At 36.1% G+C, this 15,930-nt stretch overlaps 1 protein-coding gene and 1 pseudogene across 1 annotated transcript in view; one reads left to right on the top strand and one right to left on the bottom strand.

Moving 5' to 3' along the window:
• The window catches only part of Cad74A (cadherin 74A), a 111,730-nt gene that overhangs the window by 19,090 nt on the left and 76,710 nt on the right, over window positions 1-15,930 (bottom strand). The window contains exons 14-18 of the mRNA XM_083134428.1: window positions 14,239-14,374; window positions 12,642-12,817; window positions 10,743-10,863; window positions 4,427-4,596; window positions 2,268-2,352 (exon numbers count right to left, since the gene is read on the bottom strand). Of these exons, the coding sequence (XP_082990554.1) occupies window positions 2,268-2,352; window positions 4,427-4,596; window positions 10,743-10,863; window positions 12,642-12,817; window positions 14,239-14,374 (688 nt within the window). The remainder of the gene's footprint in view (window positions 1-2,267; window positions 2,353-4,426; window positions 4,597-10,742; window positions 10,864-12,641; window positions 12,818-14,238; window positions 14,375-15,930) is intronic.
• Window positions 4,572-6,488, top strand: LOC145997410 (TBC1 domain family member 22B pseudogene; annotated as a pseudogene).

The raw sequence follows: 15,930 nt of genomic DNA, 5'->3' as shown, positions 1-15,930 counted from the left end.
AACTTTATTTGGTGATGACATACTGTGTATTTTCATACCCTGATGTAATTTTCGGATCTTTTGACACAAAACTCTGGTAAATTGGTGATTATAATTTGTGTGGAATACTCAATAATATTAATCAATATTTCAAACAACTTTTAATTGTTACAATTTTCAAGCATCGTTATCAGTGGGAATCGGCGACAGTTGAAGTTAGTATTGGCTCGACCCTAAAATCTAGACTGCATAGTTCAACAGCATTCTGAGATCTGTGCTTTGACAAGTGGCTTTTCACTAGGACATGGCCAATGCATCTAGTCCTATTACCTCAGTAAGGTCTAGAACATTTTGGTACTAGGTAATTTTGGTGCCACACAATTTGGTGCCTGGGCATTTTGGTGCTTAACATTTGGTGCCTTTCTCTTTACACACCCTTTCACCTCTGACTTGAACTTTGGACTTTTACTTTCCAGTGACTATAAATACTGAATGCGAGTTTCTTCCTCATCACTTACAAAATTCAACCAGTTCTGGGTTACTTCGAAGACGACTACATAGGACGTCAGCAACAAAGAGGTGGAAGGCATCAGCCAAAGTCCTCCGTCGGACTTTGGAATCACTATGAAGCTGTCCTAAGTGGAAATGTGGAGGGTTCCAGTTGCATGTTTCCACTGACCATCCCACTAATTGGTGGTTACCAGAAGTCCCGCGTCGAGAAGTAGTACTCAACAAAACTCGATATGGACAGCTAATCAACAGAAACACTGAGTGACGAAGAAAGAAGTACAAGGACTGTTGTGTTCGACTTGAAACACTTGTGGCTGCATGTGATAGGACAATCATCGTTCGCTACTTACGAGTGTTACCCATAACTTTTCCATGAAACATTGCTTGGGTAACAGTATGATATAGTGAAAACACATTTCCTCATATTTACAGGAGAAAAGACGGGAAACTACTTACGGAATTGAGTTCCTGTGGACTTTTGGAAGCTTGGAATAGTAATTTTTCCATTCGTGCAACTTATTCGCCCAGTAAATAATGTAATTTTCGACATTCACGTATCTCCGTTGCACGATAGCTCATGCCACCATTACCATCGACTATGTGACTCAAATGTTCTGTGCGTTCGATTATGTAACCCCCTGTTAGTGTAGCAACCATGCGGTAGTTTTACAAGATGACGTGTGAAGGTGAAAGTGAAAGTGAAACAATGTGTGTTTTTTTTTCAGTTTAATTTTCTATGTTTGCCTAACCTAACTGAACCTAACCTAACCTTCTGTGAATGGTTTGTGGATCAATTTTTGCTTAAAAACCTTTTGTGAATAGTTTGTGCGGCATTTTTCGGTTCATAAGTTTGGAAACACTGTATATCAGCTGACGACACTGCATATCAGCTGACGATAGACAACGTGAGTCAAGATTTGCCCGCCATATTGTGTGTAACGAAAGTGAATTAGCAACAAACAATAAATACTTGTAATGTGAAATATTACGCTTTTTTCAGTGAAAAAAACATAATCCCAAGTTGAAAAATGTTCCGCTATGCATAAAAGGTAAGTATAAATGTAAATAATTCTGAAATAAACGAGTGAAATGTGTTTTCACTATATCATACTGTTACCATAGCTTGTATGTAAGGAACACAAAAAAGAGGAATTAATTCAAATGAACATTAATTTATTTCTGTACACAAAGTTATATGTTGCTTGCACCAAAATCTCCTGGTGCCTGAGTGTGTGGCACCAATATTATCTGGCACCAAAATGTCCTAGCACCAAAATGTCCAACTCCCACCTCAGTTATCTAGCTTTCCATGATTGTCCTTATGATGCAGGATGAACACTGAAATTTTGAAGCTCCTATCAGGAATCGAACCAGAGACTGTTTACAAGAAAACTGAGAGTACTAAGCAATTAGCTGCATATGATTGATTAATTGATTGATATAGTTTATTTTACTTCGCGTTTTGTGCCTCTTGGCTAATTTGCGAAGATGGGGATGATTGATGAAATGATGAAATTGATGAATGGACATTCACAAACAACCAAGCCCGACCGGGATTCGAACCCGGGACCCTTGGCATCGCAGCACGATGTGCTAACCACTCGGCCACAGGGTCGGGCTTAGCTGCATATGAACTCTTCAGTCTTTCACACATATTATGACTGTTGCTGCCAGTATTTCAACATGTCATTGAAATTATATCCTAGCACTCTTGCCTCATACTTATGACTTTGAGACTAGCAAAGTGTGAGTAAAATTATGTAAAGAATAATACTTACCCAAAGTTATATTGTTCTGTAGAAACTCGGGATTGTTATCGTCAATATCTTGTACAAGGATCCTTACTTGTACTTCTGAGGGATCCTGTAATGAGAAAAATTATAAAAATATTACATTTCATTTTCACTACTAAGACACTTGACCATTTCTATAAAGTATGAGTTCAATATTGTTCAACTCCTTCTGTCCTAACATCATTGTTACTACTACTGTACGGAGCAATGTAAGTACAATATTCATAATAATACCATACATCCCATTTTTCACATACTGTAGTTTTTTGTTATACAGTTTCATTCTTTCACCTCTTCTGGTTTTCCTGAAGTTATTCTGTATGGTCAGAGTTTGTTGTTATTTGAGGTAGACTCGGTCCTATCCACCTTGAAGTATCGAGACTCAGTACTATTATCGTATGAGGGGAAACACCTACGAATCATATATTTCGGACTTCTTTACATTGCTAACGTGTTATTTTCGAATGTGGAACATTTCCTAAAGTGAAATAATGCATATCAATGTCTATTTCTTAGATTTACGAGTACTTACTGTTACTTGTTGTTTCAAATCTGTAACACATTATGGCAGTGATAGCTTACTGGTTTAGGGGGCGTTCTGAGAGTGTTTTGTCGATTTATGCAGTGTTGCAACCTCGTTCACCGGAAAATATCTACTTTCGTGCCCAGATTTGAAATTATGCTAATACGTCGCAAACCATTGACGTTAGCCCCAAAAACCAATCACGTTAGCCCTAAAAACCATTCACGTTAGCCCCAAAAACCATACACGTTAGCCCCAAAAACCATTCATGTTAGCCTCAAAAACCATTTTCCGTAAGGTTAGGTTAGATTAAGTTAGGTTAGGCAAGCAAAGTTAAAAAAAAATTAAAAATACTCGACACTTCATGTTCTAGTGAAAACACGGCGAGGCTGAAACACTGGCTACGGGGTTGCATCATCTTAGCACACGGAACATTGCACTCTCGTGCAGAAAGCAAATGGCGGGAGCAGAAACAGCGTGTCGGACAGAGATTTTCGCAGAAAACAACATGCATTCACATTAAAATGGATCAAATCTACATTCAGGAACTTCCACAATGCTAAAGAAAATGATTTCCGTAAGTACTTTCTCCAGTAAATTTGAAGGAATCCGTTTCCCTCATACGATAATGTTACCTGAGACTCTACTGCATTTGCATGTAGAACTCTTATTAGATTGAAAAATTATAGGTGTAATAAGTACTTACCTTACATATATAGGTAACAGTATGGTATAGTGAAAACACATTTCTTCAAATTTACAGGAGAAACTACTTATGGAACTGAGTTTCTGTAGACTTTTGGAAGCTCATGGAAGTGTTTTCTCCCTTCGTTCAACTTATTCAGCCGGTAAATCATGTATTTTTCGACATAAATATATCTCCGATGCACGATAGCCCTTGCCACCATTACCATCGACTACGTGAATCAAATGTTCCGTGCATTCGATTATGTAACCCCCTGTTCAGTGAAAAAAGCAAAATCCCACGTTCAAAAATGTTCCGCTATGCATAACAGGAAAGTACAAATGTAAATAATTAGGAACTAAACGAGTGAAATGTGTTTTCACTATACCATACTGTTACCCATATATATTGTGAATTTATTTAACCTGTTTGTTTTCAAGTATTGGCATAGGTGTAACTTATGGCCTATTTTGGGGGCGAGGGGCAGAATCGAACTTAAGGCTTAATTTTGAGTAGAGCATACTAAAAAAAGTTTTCCATCCCATACAAATATTATTTGCAAAATAACTGTTACATTTGCAAAATCACAAATATTACTCTTCCTTACTTTGCTCCTCACATACCAAGAGGTTAGCAACGTGCCTAGCTTGTAAATTTTAATCGATGTGAAAATTTGGTGGGCAAGTGCCACCCTTGCCCCTACAAAGTTACGCCTGGAGTATGGTGTGTGTATCAGTTGGAGTAGGTAATAATACTGGTATTCGTATTAGTTCAATATTAGTTCTAATCCTGGAGAATATATGAAACTCGGTTACACTTTCAAAATTAAATAAACAAAAATGTAGGCACAAAAGTCTTTGTATCAAAAGAATATAACATTATTGTCAATTTTGTTATTTGCAAATTACTACTATTTTCCTAGCCAAGATATGTTACCTGTCGTCTGTATGGTCTTCTCAGACTTGGAGGCCTTTCTGAGGCTTTGAAGCATTTCACTGTTAGCAGATGTTCAGCAGAAATTTCCCTGTCCACTCGCTTGGCAACAGTGATTTTACCTTTGTTCTCAGGTGTCCTGCTTATCTCAAAGAAGCCATCCTCATTACCATCTGTAAATAAACAATTAGCAAGTAAACAATTAGTGACAGAAGATACAATACAACATAAGATCTGGCAACTATGAGATACAATGTATGTTACAGAAATGAACAATCAACTATTTTTGAATCTGTTCAACACTAGATGTAGTTTATCATGGAAGTTTCTCTGTGGATGAACAAGAAGCGTGTGAACTCTCACCATAAGAAACAATGTGTTAATATTGTGTCGTACTGTGGTAGGACTAATGATTATGAAGTAGGACTGGGATTTCAACTTACTATGTATAATCATGGTGTAAGTATAATAGACCATGGAGCTATAGCCTCCTTTTGGAAGAAGAATTCTAAGACCGTTCCTGGAAGACCAAGCCCAAAGAAGGAAATAACTAAGAGTCGCCAGAAAAATTCACCTTCAACATCATTCCAAGATTTCCAGGAAAGTGTGCGTGATGCTTGGGAAATAGATGATGATGAATTCTGCACATTTTCAGATGTGAAGATATCTAAAAAAGTAGCTCATTCTGCTGCATTGAGTGTTATAAATAGTCATCGAACAACCACACCAGCAGAAACTACATCAGAACATGTTGATTGTGCTATCTCAGAAGAGAGAAAGACTGAAGCCATGTTACGCTTGGCATCACAGGAAGATATCACTTCATCTCCTCAACATAAAAGAAACATTCAGGTCTCTAGCTCTCCACCATCTTGTAAGCATTTTCCTGGAAGACCTCAACTGGTGGGGAGCTTAGGAAAATCAATACTTTGTTCATCTCGGGAAGCCATAGATCGTAAAAGTGCAAGGTTGGAAAAATTTCAAACATTGGTTAGCAAATCTCGCCTGCACCTTGAGGAACTACAACAACTGAGTTGGTCAGGTATTCCGATCCAGGTTCGGGCTACTACATGGCGACTTCTTTCCGGTTATCTACCGGCAAACATTGATCGAAGAGAGAATTCTCTCGAACGAAAACGAGTTGACTATTGGAATTTTGTGAAACAGTATTATGATACTCAATTGGATGAGACACATCAAGATACATATAGACAGATACATATAGATATTCCCAGAATGAGTCCCCTAATAGCCTTATTTCAACAGAAAACCGTGCAGGAAATGTTTGAGAGAATATTATTAATTTGGGCGATAAGACATCCAGCATCAGGTTACGTTCAGGGGATAAATGACTTGGTAACACCTTTCTATGTAGTGTTTCTGCAAGAAGTTTTACCAGAAGGTGCAGATGTTGAAACCTGGGATGTTTCCAATTTGCGTACAGAGCAACGAGATGTTATTGAAGCAGATTCCTTCTGGTGCTTGTCAAAGTTTTTGGATGGAATTCAAGATAACTACACATTCGCTCAGCCAGGCATCCAGCAGAAGGTAAACCAGTTAAAGGAGCTTATTCAAAGAATAGACGTGGAGCTTCATCATCATCTTCAGAAGCATGAAGTTGATTACCTGCAATTTTCATTTCGTTGGATGAACAATCTTTTGATGAGAGAGCTGCCGCTGCACTGCACCATTCGACTCTGGGACACTTACTTGGCAGAATCTGATAAGTTTGTAGAGTTTCATCTATATGTTTGTGCAGCATTTCTTTTACATTGGCGTAGTGAACTACTTCACGAAAAGGACTTTCAGGGTCTGATGTTAATGCTTCAAAACTTACCCACACAACATTGGAGTGACAGTGAAATAAGTCTGCTTGTTGCTGAAGCGTACAGACTGAAATATATCTTTGCAGATGCTCCTAACCACCTTCAAAACAGCAAAAGGTGACCAGGACCTTCAGCTGTCACTGAGTGATGTCAGTATTCTTTATTCAGTGTGATGATCGGGTGGTGCCAAATATTATGTGATAGGTTATTAGCAAAGTAACAAAGCTGGCCATAGTGCAAAGGTGTTGAATGTGGTGTTACGCATATAGACATCAAGTTCTTAAGCATTGTAAAGAATAGCTTGTGTATATAAGTTGTTTTATCTTTGATCATGAAAGCATTTATATGATCTTAATATTGTAATTATTGAAAACTTATTTTAGTGTGCATCGCCCTTGTATTAATTGAAAAGTGAGCCACAACTTTCTTATAGGGTCATTCCATGTGAAATCAACAATGAAGAGGCATTTTTCAATCTCAAATATTTTGATTCATTTGAAATTTGGCATACTGGAGCTATGAAAATATGCCAAGTTACAGATCTATATCTTATGTACAGTGTTGCAAACTGTGCGATTTTGACCATTTTTTCCAACATCTTGATAAATTAAAATTGCAATATATCAGGATATCTATATAAGTGAGTTTTTTCAAAAAATAATGTGTTATACATACACTATTAGGATAGGTTAGAGTAGGTTAGGTAATGCACGATGCCATGTTTTGATAGACAAATTCCTATTATTCAAAAGTAAAAGTCTGACAGAAATGAAATACAATATTGTTTGAATTAACGTACATGAATCTGATGTTTAAATTCCCAGTTATTAGAAATTCCGGGTGATTTCAAAGTCCGGTCCCATAGCCAACTCTCTTATTAGTGCACATAGAGAAAAATGCAAAGAGGGGAAAGTTGTTGGAAATAGATAAGTTTCAATTTAAAGTGCTTGAATTTTCAATGTATCGTGTACCGTTCAGGCTGTACACTGGTACGAACCTCATTTGTAGCCAAAAATGCCACATGCTTGGACCGGAATATTGTATAGCATTGCAATACCACACAGTACAGTAAGAATTGATGATATTTAGAAGCAAAATAAACAAATATAAAAATGTGAATGTGTGACACGCACAGTGGTACAGTGTGCTTCTGTATTGCAGCCTGGTTCTCATTTGTGCTGGTCTGGGTTTTTAAGACTTGTTTATTTTCCCTGTAATTATCGTCATCGATTCTTAATTTACACTCTACTACCTAGTATTGCGATACTAGGCACTATTCTGGGCCAAACATATGGCTAGCAATGAGGCTCGTACCAGTGTACAACCTGAAGGTACACGATACATTGAAAATTCAAGCACTATAAATTGAAACTCACCTATTTCCAACAACTTTCCCGTCTTTACATTTTTCACTATGTGCACTAATAACGGAGTTGGCAATGGACTGGACTTTTGAAACACCCTGTATTTCTAATAATGGGGAATTTAAACATCAGATTCATGTACATTAATTCAAACAATATTGTATTTCATTTGTGTTAGACTTTTACTTTTGAATACTAGGAATTTGCCTATCAAAATATGTTATCTACCCTAACCTAACCTAACCTAACTCTAGGGTTCCAGTGTACCAAGTTTAAAATGAATCAAAAAATCTAAGGTTAAGGACCTTGTTAATTTCACATGGAATGACCCTGTAATAACACAAATTAAAAACAGATATATGCAAGACTTTAAATGGAAATTTTCATGAAGCACAACCCTTTAATTTCATTAACATGGTGTAGTATTTCTTTTCTCTGGTTACTACAGTGATGAGATTTATGACTAGCGAATTGATTGATTGATTGATTTAGTTTATTTTACTTCGCGTTTTGTGCCTCTTGGCTAATTTGCAAAGATGGGGATGAAATTCATGATGAAATTAATGAATGGACATTCACAAACAACCAAGCCCAAGCGGGATTCAAACCCGGAACCCTTGATGTTGCAGCACGATGTGCTCATGACTAGTGAAATGACACACAATATTACAATTAATAATTAATATTAAAATTCACATAAACATCAAATAATATAAAATACACTGGATGCAAGTCTTCCGGAATTTTCTTCCCATTTTAAAACTTGTTAGCTCTGCAAACTAGGGGGCAAAATTTGAAATAAGTGTATACAGTGGAACCTCGATTTTGAGTTCCCAAATTTTACATTTTCCCACATTATACATTCAATTTTGATAGTGCTAACAAAGCAAAATGTTGTAAAATTTTCCTCGATTTTTAAGAATTTTTAAGAATATCAGCATAAGTATGGGTATCAGTTGAAAGTGGTATTGGCTCAGCTCTATTTTTGATATTTCCACTTCACGTGAAACTACCTGAGAATTTGTATTTGGTATTTTTAGGGCTGATCTGATACCACTTTGAATCAATACCAATGCCGATAATTACAGATACCAATACTTGAAAGTTGTAACAATTTAAAACTGTTCAAAATATTGATAAATATTAGTGTGTAAGCAATCTACACGAATTATATGCATCACTTTATCAAGAATTTTGCTTTAGAATATTCAAGAATTACATCATAATTATAAATACATGTTATGTGATCACAAAATCCATCTTTTCACGCAAAACTGGTGCAAAATATTTAAAAAATCGAATTTTGCATACTTTTCAGGATAATTAGACTCTGCGAAAGTGTTGCAAGGCATTCTTGCTTACCCCGTGAAAGACTAAAATGCCTGAAAAGTATTGGCTGGTATCGGTAAATAAATTCCAGCTGATACTTTCCGATACTGATAGCACTGGTATTGGCCAATACTGATACATCGGCTCATGGTGCAAAATCCTGGGGGGACGGGTGGATTTCCCCCCACCAACAATCTTGGCCTCAAAAATTCTCCCCACTAAAAAAAATCCAGGTGGGAGAGTTTTTTTGTTATAACAAACAAAAGATAAGCAATTACTTTCAATTTCAAATATGCTTTTCTAAGAATAATATCGAAAACACAAATTAGTGTAGTTGTGAGTATTGAATTTACGCACAATAAAAGTAAAACAAGAATGCAAGACAATAATAACTATGAAATCTAATGGATTTTTATTAACATAAAGCACAAACTGAACAAAACTTACACATAATCAAACCACTTCAACTATTTCATAATTTATTAACATCTTTAACCGGTTAGTAAAGGAATTAGTTAGCTGCTTTATAATATCTGATAACCTATGTATAATAGTAACAAATTAATTTCCTTTATATAATTAATTATAATAATAATATATACTTAATTGAGTAATTTATTTTTACTTTAAATAACATATATGTTATGTAATAATATAATATATGTATATCGTATAATTTACACATATGTTTAGTTTGTGGGGGGAGGATGGTTTGAAAATTAAGAACTTTCTCCCCCCACCAGTTTTCAATGATTTCGCACCCTGCGGCTCAGCCCTAGTATTTTTGATATTTTGTGAATTTTTTTATCTGCCGCTTTTGACTAATCGTGAGGATGTGTGATGATTAGATGAAATCAATGAAGGGGCACTCTCAAAGATTGCCCTGGAACCTTTGTAGTAGAGATCAAAAGTCAACTACTTAATGTAGTCAATACTTCCTGAAGAATCCTGGGTCTTCAAAAGTAATATTTTCCCAAATGTGATAATTACGTTGAAATTTGTTGTCAACGCAAGTAATTTGAAACAAAAGTTCTACTGTAGTACCACAATATTTCCTGACCTCCGTGGCAGAGTGGTTAGTACAGTGTGCAATGGTGTCAGGGGCCCCAGTTCATATCCTGACCCGGAAAATAATAACGCATGGTGCAACAGCCCTTGAGAGTCACGGCCAAAGTACCGACTGCCGGCCTCATTCCCACCTGCCGAGCTGGAAGACCATTCAACCAGTTACGGAGTAACGTGTGGTCAGCATGAGGAACCCCCAGGCGTCATTGTAGGTTCTCTATGAACGGGTTACGCTACTCGTTCGTAGCTCCCCAATTTCCTCATGATGGTGGGTGGCCACCAGTCTCATACACAGTCCGAAATCTCAGGAAAAGTTGTTACACTTCTTTTCCTAGGAGTCCCGTAGCCTGAGCCCAAAGCTTGATGCACGGTGCGGGACATTGGCATGTTTTTTTTTTTTTTTTTTTTTTTTGCGAGTAGCCCTCTATCAGTTTCATCATGTCATCGCTGATCCTCATAGCCACAATTAGCCAAAAGTGTCGGAAAAGTGAAGTAAAATATACCAAATCAATCAATCAACCACAATATCTGCACTCTTGGAAAATATGCACACAACATGCTTTCAAGTGACTTGAACATGCAGCATCAGGCCAGAGGTTCTATTATGGCAGTGGCCAGTAATATTCTGCACTAATAATTAAAGCACATCTTAAAATATATAAATGTTCTACGTCTATTATCTTATAAAATACCTAATATAGGGTCTGTACTTATAGCATAGAAAAGCATACTTACATGTAATGAGGTAATCCACAAGCCCATTCTCTCCGATATCTTCATCAATTGCAGATACCGTTCCAACTTCAGCACCAATTGCAATTTCTTCAGCAATCTTCATTAGAATTGGCTCATCATGCTGCAAATAAAATTAGAAAAATTTAGGGCTTGTAAAAACATGGTTATGTATTCTTTAAATTAGACATGCACCAGAGATGTACTACGTAGAATTTTCAGCGAAAAATGCAGGCTTGACCAGGACTCGAACCTGGGTCTCTGACATACTGTGCCATTGCTCTAACCACTGAGCTGCCTGATTGTTCGCTGCTGCTGTTTTACCTACATGGCATCGTCTCTGCTAGTGCTACCGAAATGGGATCTGTTGCCTTTGAAACACTGTAGATGCTGGGAGGAACCAGGCAACGCTGACGTCAGTAATGTTTCAAGGGCAACAGATCCCATTGCAGTAGCACTGACAGAGACGATTCCACACAGGTATAACAGCGGCAGTGAAAAATCAGGCTAAGCCAGGCCGGCTCGGTAGCTCAGTGGTTAGAGCAATGACACGGTATGCCAGAGTCCTGGACAAGCCTGCATTTTTCGCTGAAAATCCTACATGGTTATATGTTAATAAATACAGCTATCTTTTTGGTCTTTCTTCATCAGTTTCATATACTCATCACTCATCTTCATTGTCTCAATTAGCCTGAAGAGGCAGTTAAGTAACATGAAAATAGGAATACAAAGCTTTTTCAACAAAACTGCAAAACTGTGGGAAATTGAAAATGATTTTTTGTAACAATTGGAATTAGAGAGTATTTTACAGAGTGGTCACATAGTGGGCGTATCCCCCTTTATTTTCAACACTACGATGGTTATGGCTAAATCCTTGATATGGACACATACCTGATACTTTAACACTAGAACGATGAGAGGGGTCAAATGACCCCTCTTTAATAACTTTCCACATTTTTCTTATTTTTTCCTAGAAATTTTGTGACTTTTCATAATTATTTGTCCTTTTTAAGATAGTATATTTAAATCTACCAAGTTTATATTATTTCTGTGAAATTCCACGTAATACCCCTAGAACAATGGATGGGTCAATTTGACCCCTGTAAAGTTTCATTTATACGTGCTGCAGTTTTTGTATCATCCTGTCTTGAGCATGTTCTCACTTGTCACAGTTTACATGCATGTGTCATTTAGGTAATGTTCTTAGACAGGGAAGGACTTCTCCGAACATGTCGCGTCAAGTAGGAGTTTCTCTTGGTGAAATGTTGCATATTTGGAGTGTTGTTGTTGGTGATTTTAATTTGTAATTAAAATGTATCACAAACCACCTAAACACTGAATTTAATACATAAAACACAGAAAATAATGTAAAATAAAAGATAGTTTCAATTTCAAAATAATTTGGAATTTTTTAATGTATTCCGTATGAGGGGTCAAAATGACCCCTTTTCACTGTTCTAGGGGTGTACGATCCTCCGCCCTTATAGTGTTAAGAGTCCAGAGCATTGGTATGGACACTGTCATTCTTGTAGCACAGCCAAATCAAAGCAAATCCTTCCACTCTGATGATCAAGGGAACATGATAATCAAATTAATTCTTACTGAAAAATAAGTATTTTTCATCTGCCACTTACAGGTATAATATTGATTGATTTGGTGTTTTAAGTCCACTTTATGCACCTAAAGGCTAATTGGGACTGGACCTACAGTTTAAAGTGGGATCCGAACCACTATGTGCCTCCACTGGGTATCGAACCTGGGACCCCTTGATTACAAGGCGACGACGTTACCACTGCGCAATCAGGGAGACCCTTATGGGTATAATAGATGCTACTCTGACATACATCCTGTTCCCAACCTGCCCTTCACAATTTGCTGGAAACATACAGCAACTTCACTTACCAGCCTCCTCTTGAACATTGGTTTGTGGTCATCTATGTCCCTCACGTTCACTTGTAACACTCTTGAGGATTGCTGGGGAGGATTGCCTAAGTCTTGAGCCACAATGATCAACGTGTAATTCTCCTTATTCTCCCTGTCCAGAAGCTTCTTTGTTGTTATCAAGCCAGAATCAGAATCTAGAATAAAGCAAAACAATGGAATTAATTTATACATTCCATCTTCTGTACTTCTATTTATTTAAATTAGGAATGGACAAATATGGAAATTGTTGTTGATATCAGAATAGTGGTAATGCAAATAATAACAAAATGTCAGCACTGTACAGCTATTATTGGAAATATCAAGGTTGATAAAATTATATTGAAAACTTTATTGATAAACTGATATATTGGATGGTACTGCATATTTTGGTGTTGCTAAGAATTGTAAAAAAAATTTACTACACCACCAACTATTCAATTCTAAAAAATAAATAAATACATGCATATATTACATTTGTCACATAATGAAAATTTTCATGAAATAATGTCCCAAAAATATACGTAAATCACATTATTTGAAAACTAACATAAAAAGTAATTTCAGTATACTAAATTTCTTTTAAATTTTCTGTTTATAACAGTTTAAAGAAAATGCACCAAATTGTTAATTTGTAGAAGAATAAAAATAAAATAATAGTGTTTAATATAACTACTTTGGAAATATTTAGTGCATAGAAAGAATTCTGTAAATTTCAAATATAAATTAACCTATTTAATCACAATACATGAACTGTTCATACAGTAAAAATGTATACATTAATCACTTGCTTTTTATTACATTTTTAATCATGAAAGGAGCCAACTTCCGTAACGGAGTGGTTAACAAAGAATGCTACCACACCAGGGGTCCCAGGTTCGAATCCCAGCCTGGCCATGGGTTTTCTTTGTGAGTGTCCCTTCATCAATTTCATCATATCATCACTCATCCTCAGCTTTGCAATTAGCCAAAAGTGGCTGAAAAGCAAAGTAAAATAAACCAAATCAATCAATCATTTTAAACAAAGATGTAGTGGTAATTTGACAACTGGAACATGAACTATTTTTTTTTTAAATCAAAGATGTTAATTTTATAATTGGGAAAAGAGACGCAGTGGGATAAAAACAGTTTCGCAGATAGAGTGAGTACTAATTTCTCCATATTTAAAGATGTTAATGGATACAGATGTTTTCGGCTTTAATGGGTCCTTTAAATAGTGAGGGTTTTTTTTAAATTGAAAAATATCAGGGACAGTGTTTAAGTGTTTCTAACCCAACCCTCTACCTAATCCTCATATTACACTTTACAACGCAGAATTATGGTTCAGTGCTTAGAAAGAATTGTGAACCTGATGAAGGGGGCAGTTGTACCATGAAACGTCGTTCTTCAACACTTACGTAAGTAGTTTTTTAAAATAATTTTATACTATTTTTAGTATTGTTTATATTATAAGTGAGTAATACGCACCCAACCACAATATGTTATATTACTTCATTTTGTAATTATTTATTACTCCACTCATATTTGTTTCATTATAGCAAATGTAACTTGCAAGTATAAAAAAATATATATTACTTACTGATTGTAAATGCAACAGAGTTTATTCCAAATTTTCCATCATCTAAGAACTTGTATATTATTCTCCCATTTGGAGTGTTTGGATCATCTGCATCTGTGGCTACAACCTGGAACACTGGTGATCCAATCGAAGAATTCTGAAAATAAATTTGAAACAAACACAATGCTAAAATGTGATTGAAACTGAACTTGTACATACAGATATATTTTTAAAATTATAATTAAATTTTGTACCTATGATTTGGTAGCAAAACAGACTCCCGAAATTTCCACTACATGAAAAATATCCGTATCTCACACAACATTTTCATAAGATCATTAGCCTCCTCAATGGTGCAGTTGTACCGTTATTGATTTGTAATCAGAGGGTCCTGGGTTTGATATCTGATGTAGGCATATAGTGGTGCAGATCCCACTTTAAACTGTAGGTATAGTCTCAATTAGCCTTTCTGTCAATGAATTTTTCTCCCAATTATCTATTTTACCACAGGTAAACAAACTTTATTCCTGTATATAGAAATTGCCGAAAAATTTGAGTTGTCAGTCTTCTGATTTTGTTTTACTTTCTTACCTGCATTGGTGCTTTATTTCTATTTCATCTAATCAATATATAGTAAATATATACGAGGTGTGGCTAGAAAAAACTGGACTGTTGCTACAAAATCTTTTATTGGTTATTTTGTACACTTCGCAACATCTTATTTGACCGCCCTGAAAAATTTCAAAGTCCGGAATTCGTAAATTTGGCAGCATAGCGCTTCAGAGCCAACTAAGAGTAGCCAACTTTGCAACATTTCTTCTTCCTGAATGAAAACGCTCTTGTGATTTTTTTTCATTCTTTCACATTCCATAAAGTAAAGATGCCCTAAAGCAGTAATAAAATATATGAGTAGACAAAAAAATGTTAAGTAGAAATACGAATGTTGAAAATATTTAAAGATTCTTCGTTCCGAATTTGAAAATAGGAAAATGTATGTGCATTGTGAAACACTGAACAGGTTCTCATCCACCTGGAAAGAATTGCGGTCACATTTGAATGCAAGAAGGCAAATTGATGATGATTTTATGCGAAATGTATAGTAAAGATACCTTGCACAACACCAAACAATTCTGCAAAGTGTGTCCTTTCCTTGGTTCTTGGCGAAAAATGGTTCGAAACTCCGGCACAATGTTGCTTCAACTGAGATTAACGTGTTTTACTAAGGTTTCTGTTAGCAATCTCCTGGAGTAGTTGGTTAGATGACAGCACTTTCATTTTTTTACTGTTTTCGTCAAGATCGAAACATCGTAGGTTCAAATCCCACCCTTTCCTTATTATTTTTTTCCTTTTTATTTACCGAGTACGAAGTGTTCTAATAACGTAATATAATATTATATGATATTACTGTAAATATTTATGCGATGCATGTTCAGTGGCGGCGATTGGGTTTCAAAACTGATGGGCCAAGGTGAGGAGGAGGGCGGAGGGCAAGGACAGTTTCTTTCCCTTGGTAGATAATGTTTAGCATAGTGCTGGGTCATCTGCCCCTCCACACTCCATAATCGTCGCCACTGTGCATGCCTCAAGTAATGCTTCTACTAATGTTTTTAATCCTTCAGTGATTGGCAGGGTTTTCGGAAATACTTTTCCATTCATTCAGCTGTTATAAATTAACACATATTAAGAACTTACATGTCAACTTTCTGCATCCGG

This window comes from Lepisma saccharinum, chromosome 13 (assembly GCF_977018435.1).
Source record: "Lepisma saccharinum chromosome 13, izLepSacc3.1, whole genome shotgun sequence".
NCBI lineage: Eukaryota > Metazoa > Arthropoda > Insecta > Zygentoma > Lepismatidae > Lepisma > Lepisma saccharinum.
Note: the sequence above shows the minus strand (reverse complement) of the source record. Positions and strands in the feature narration are given on the sequence as shown.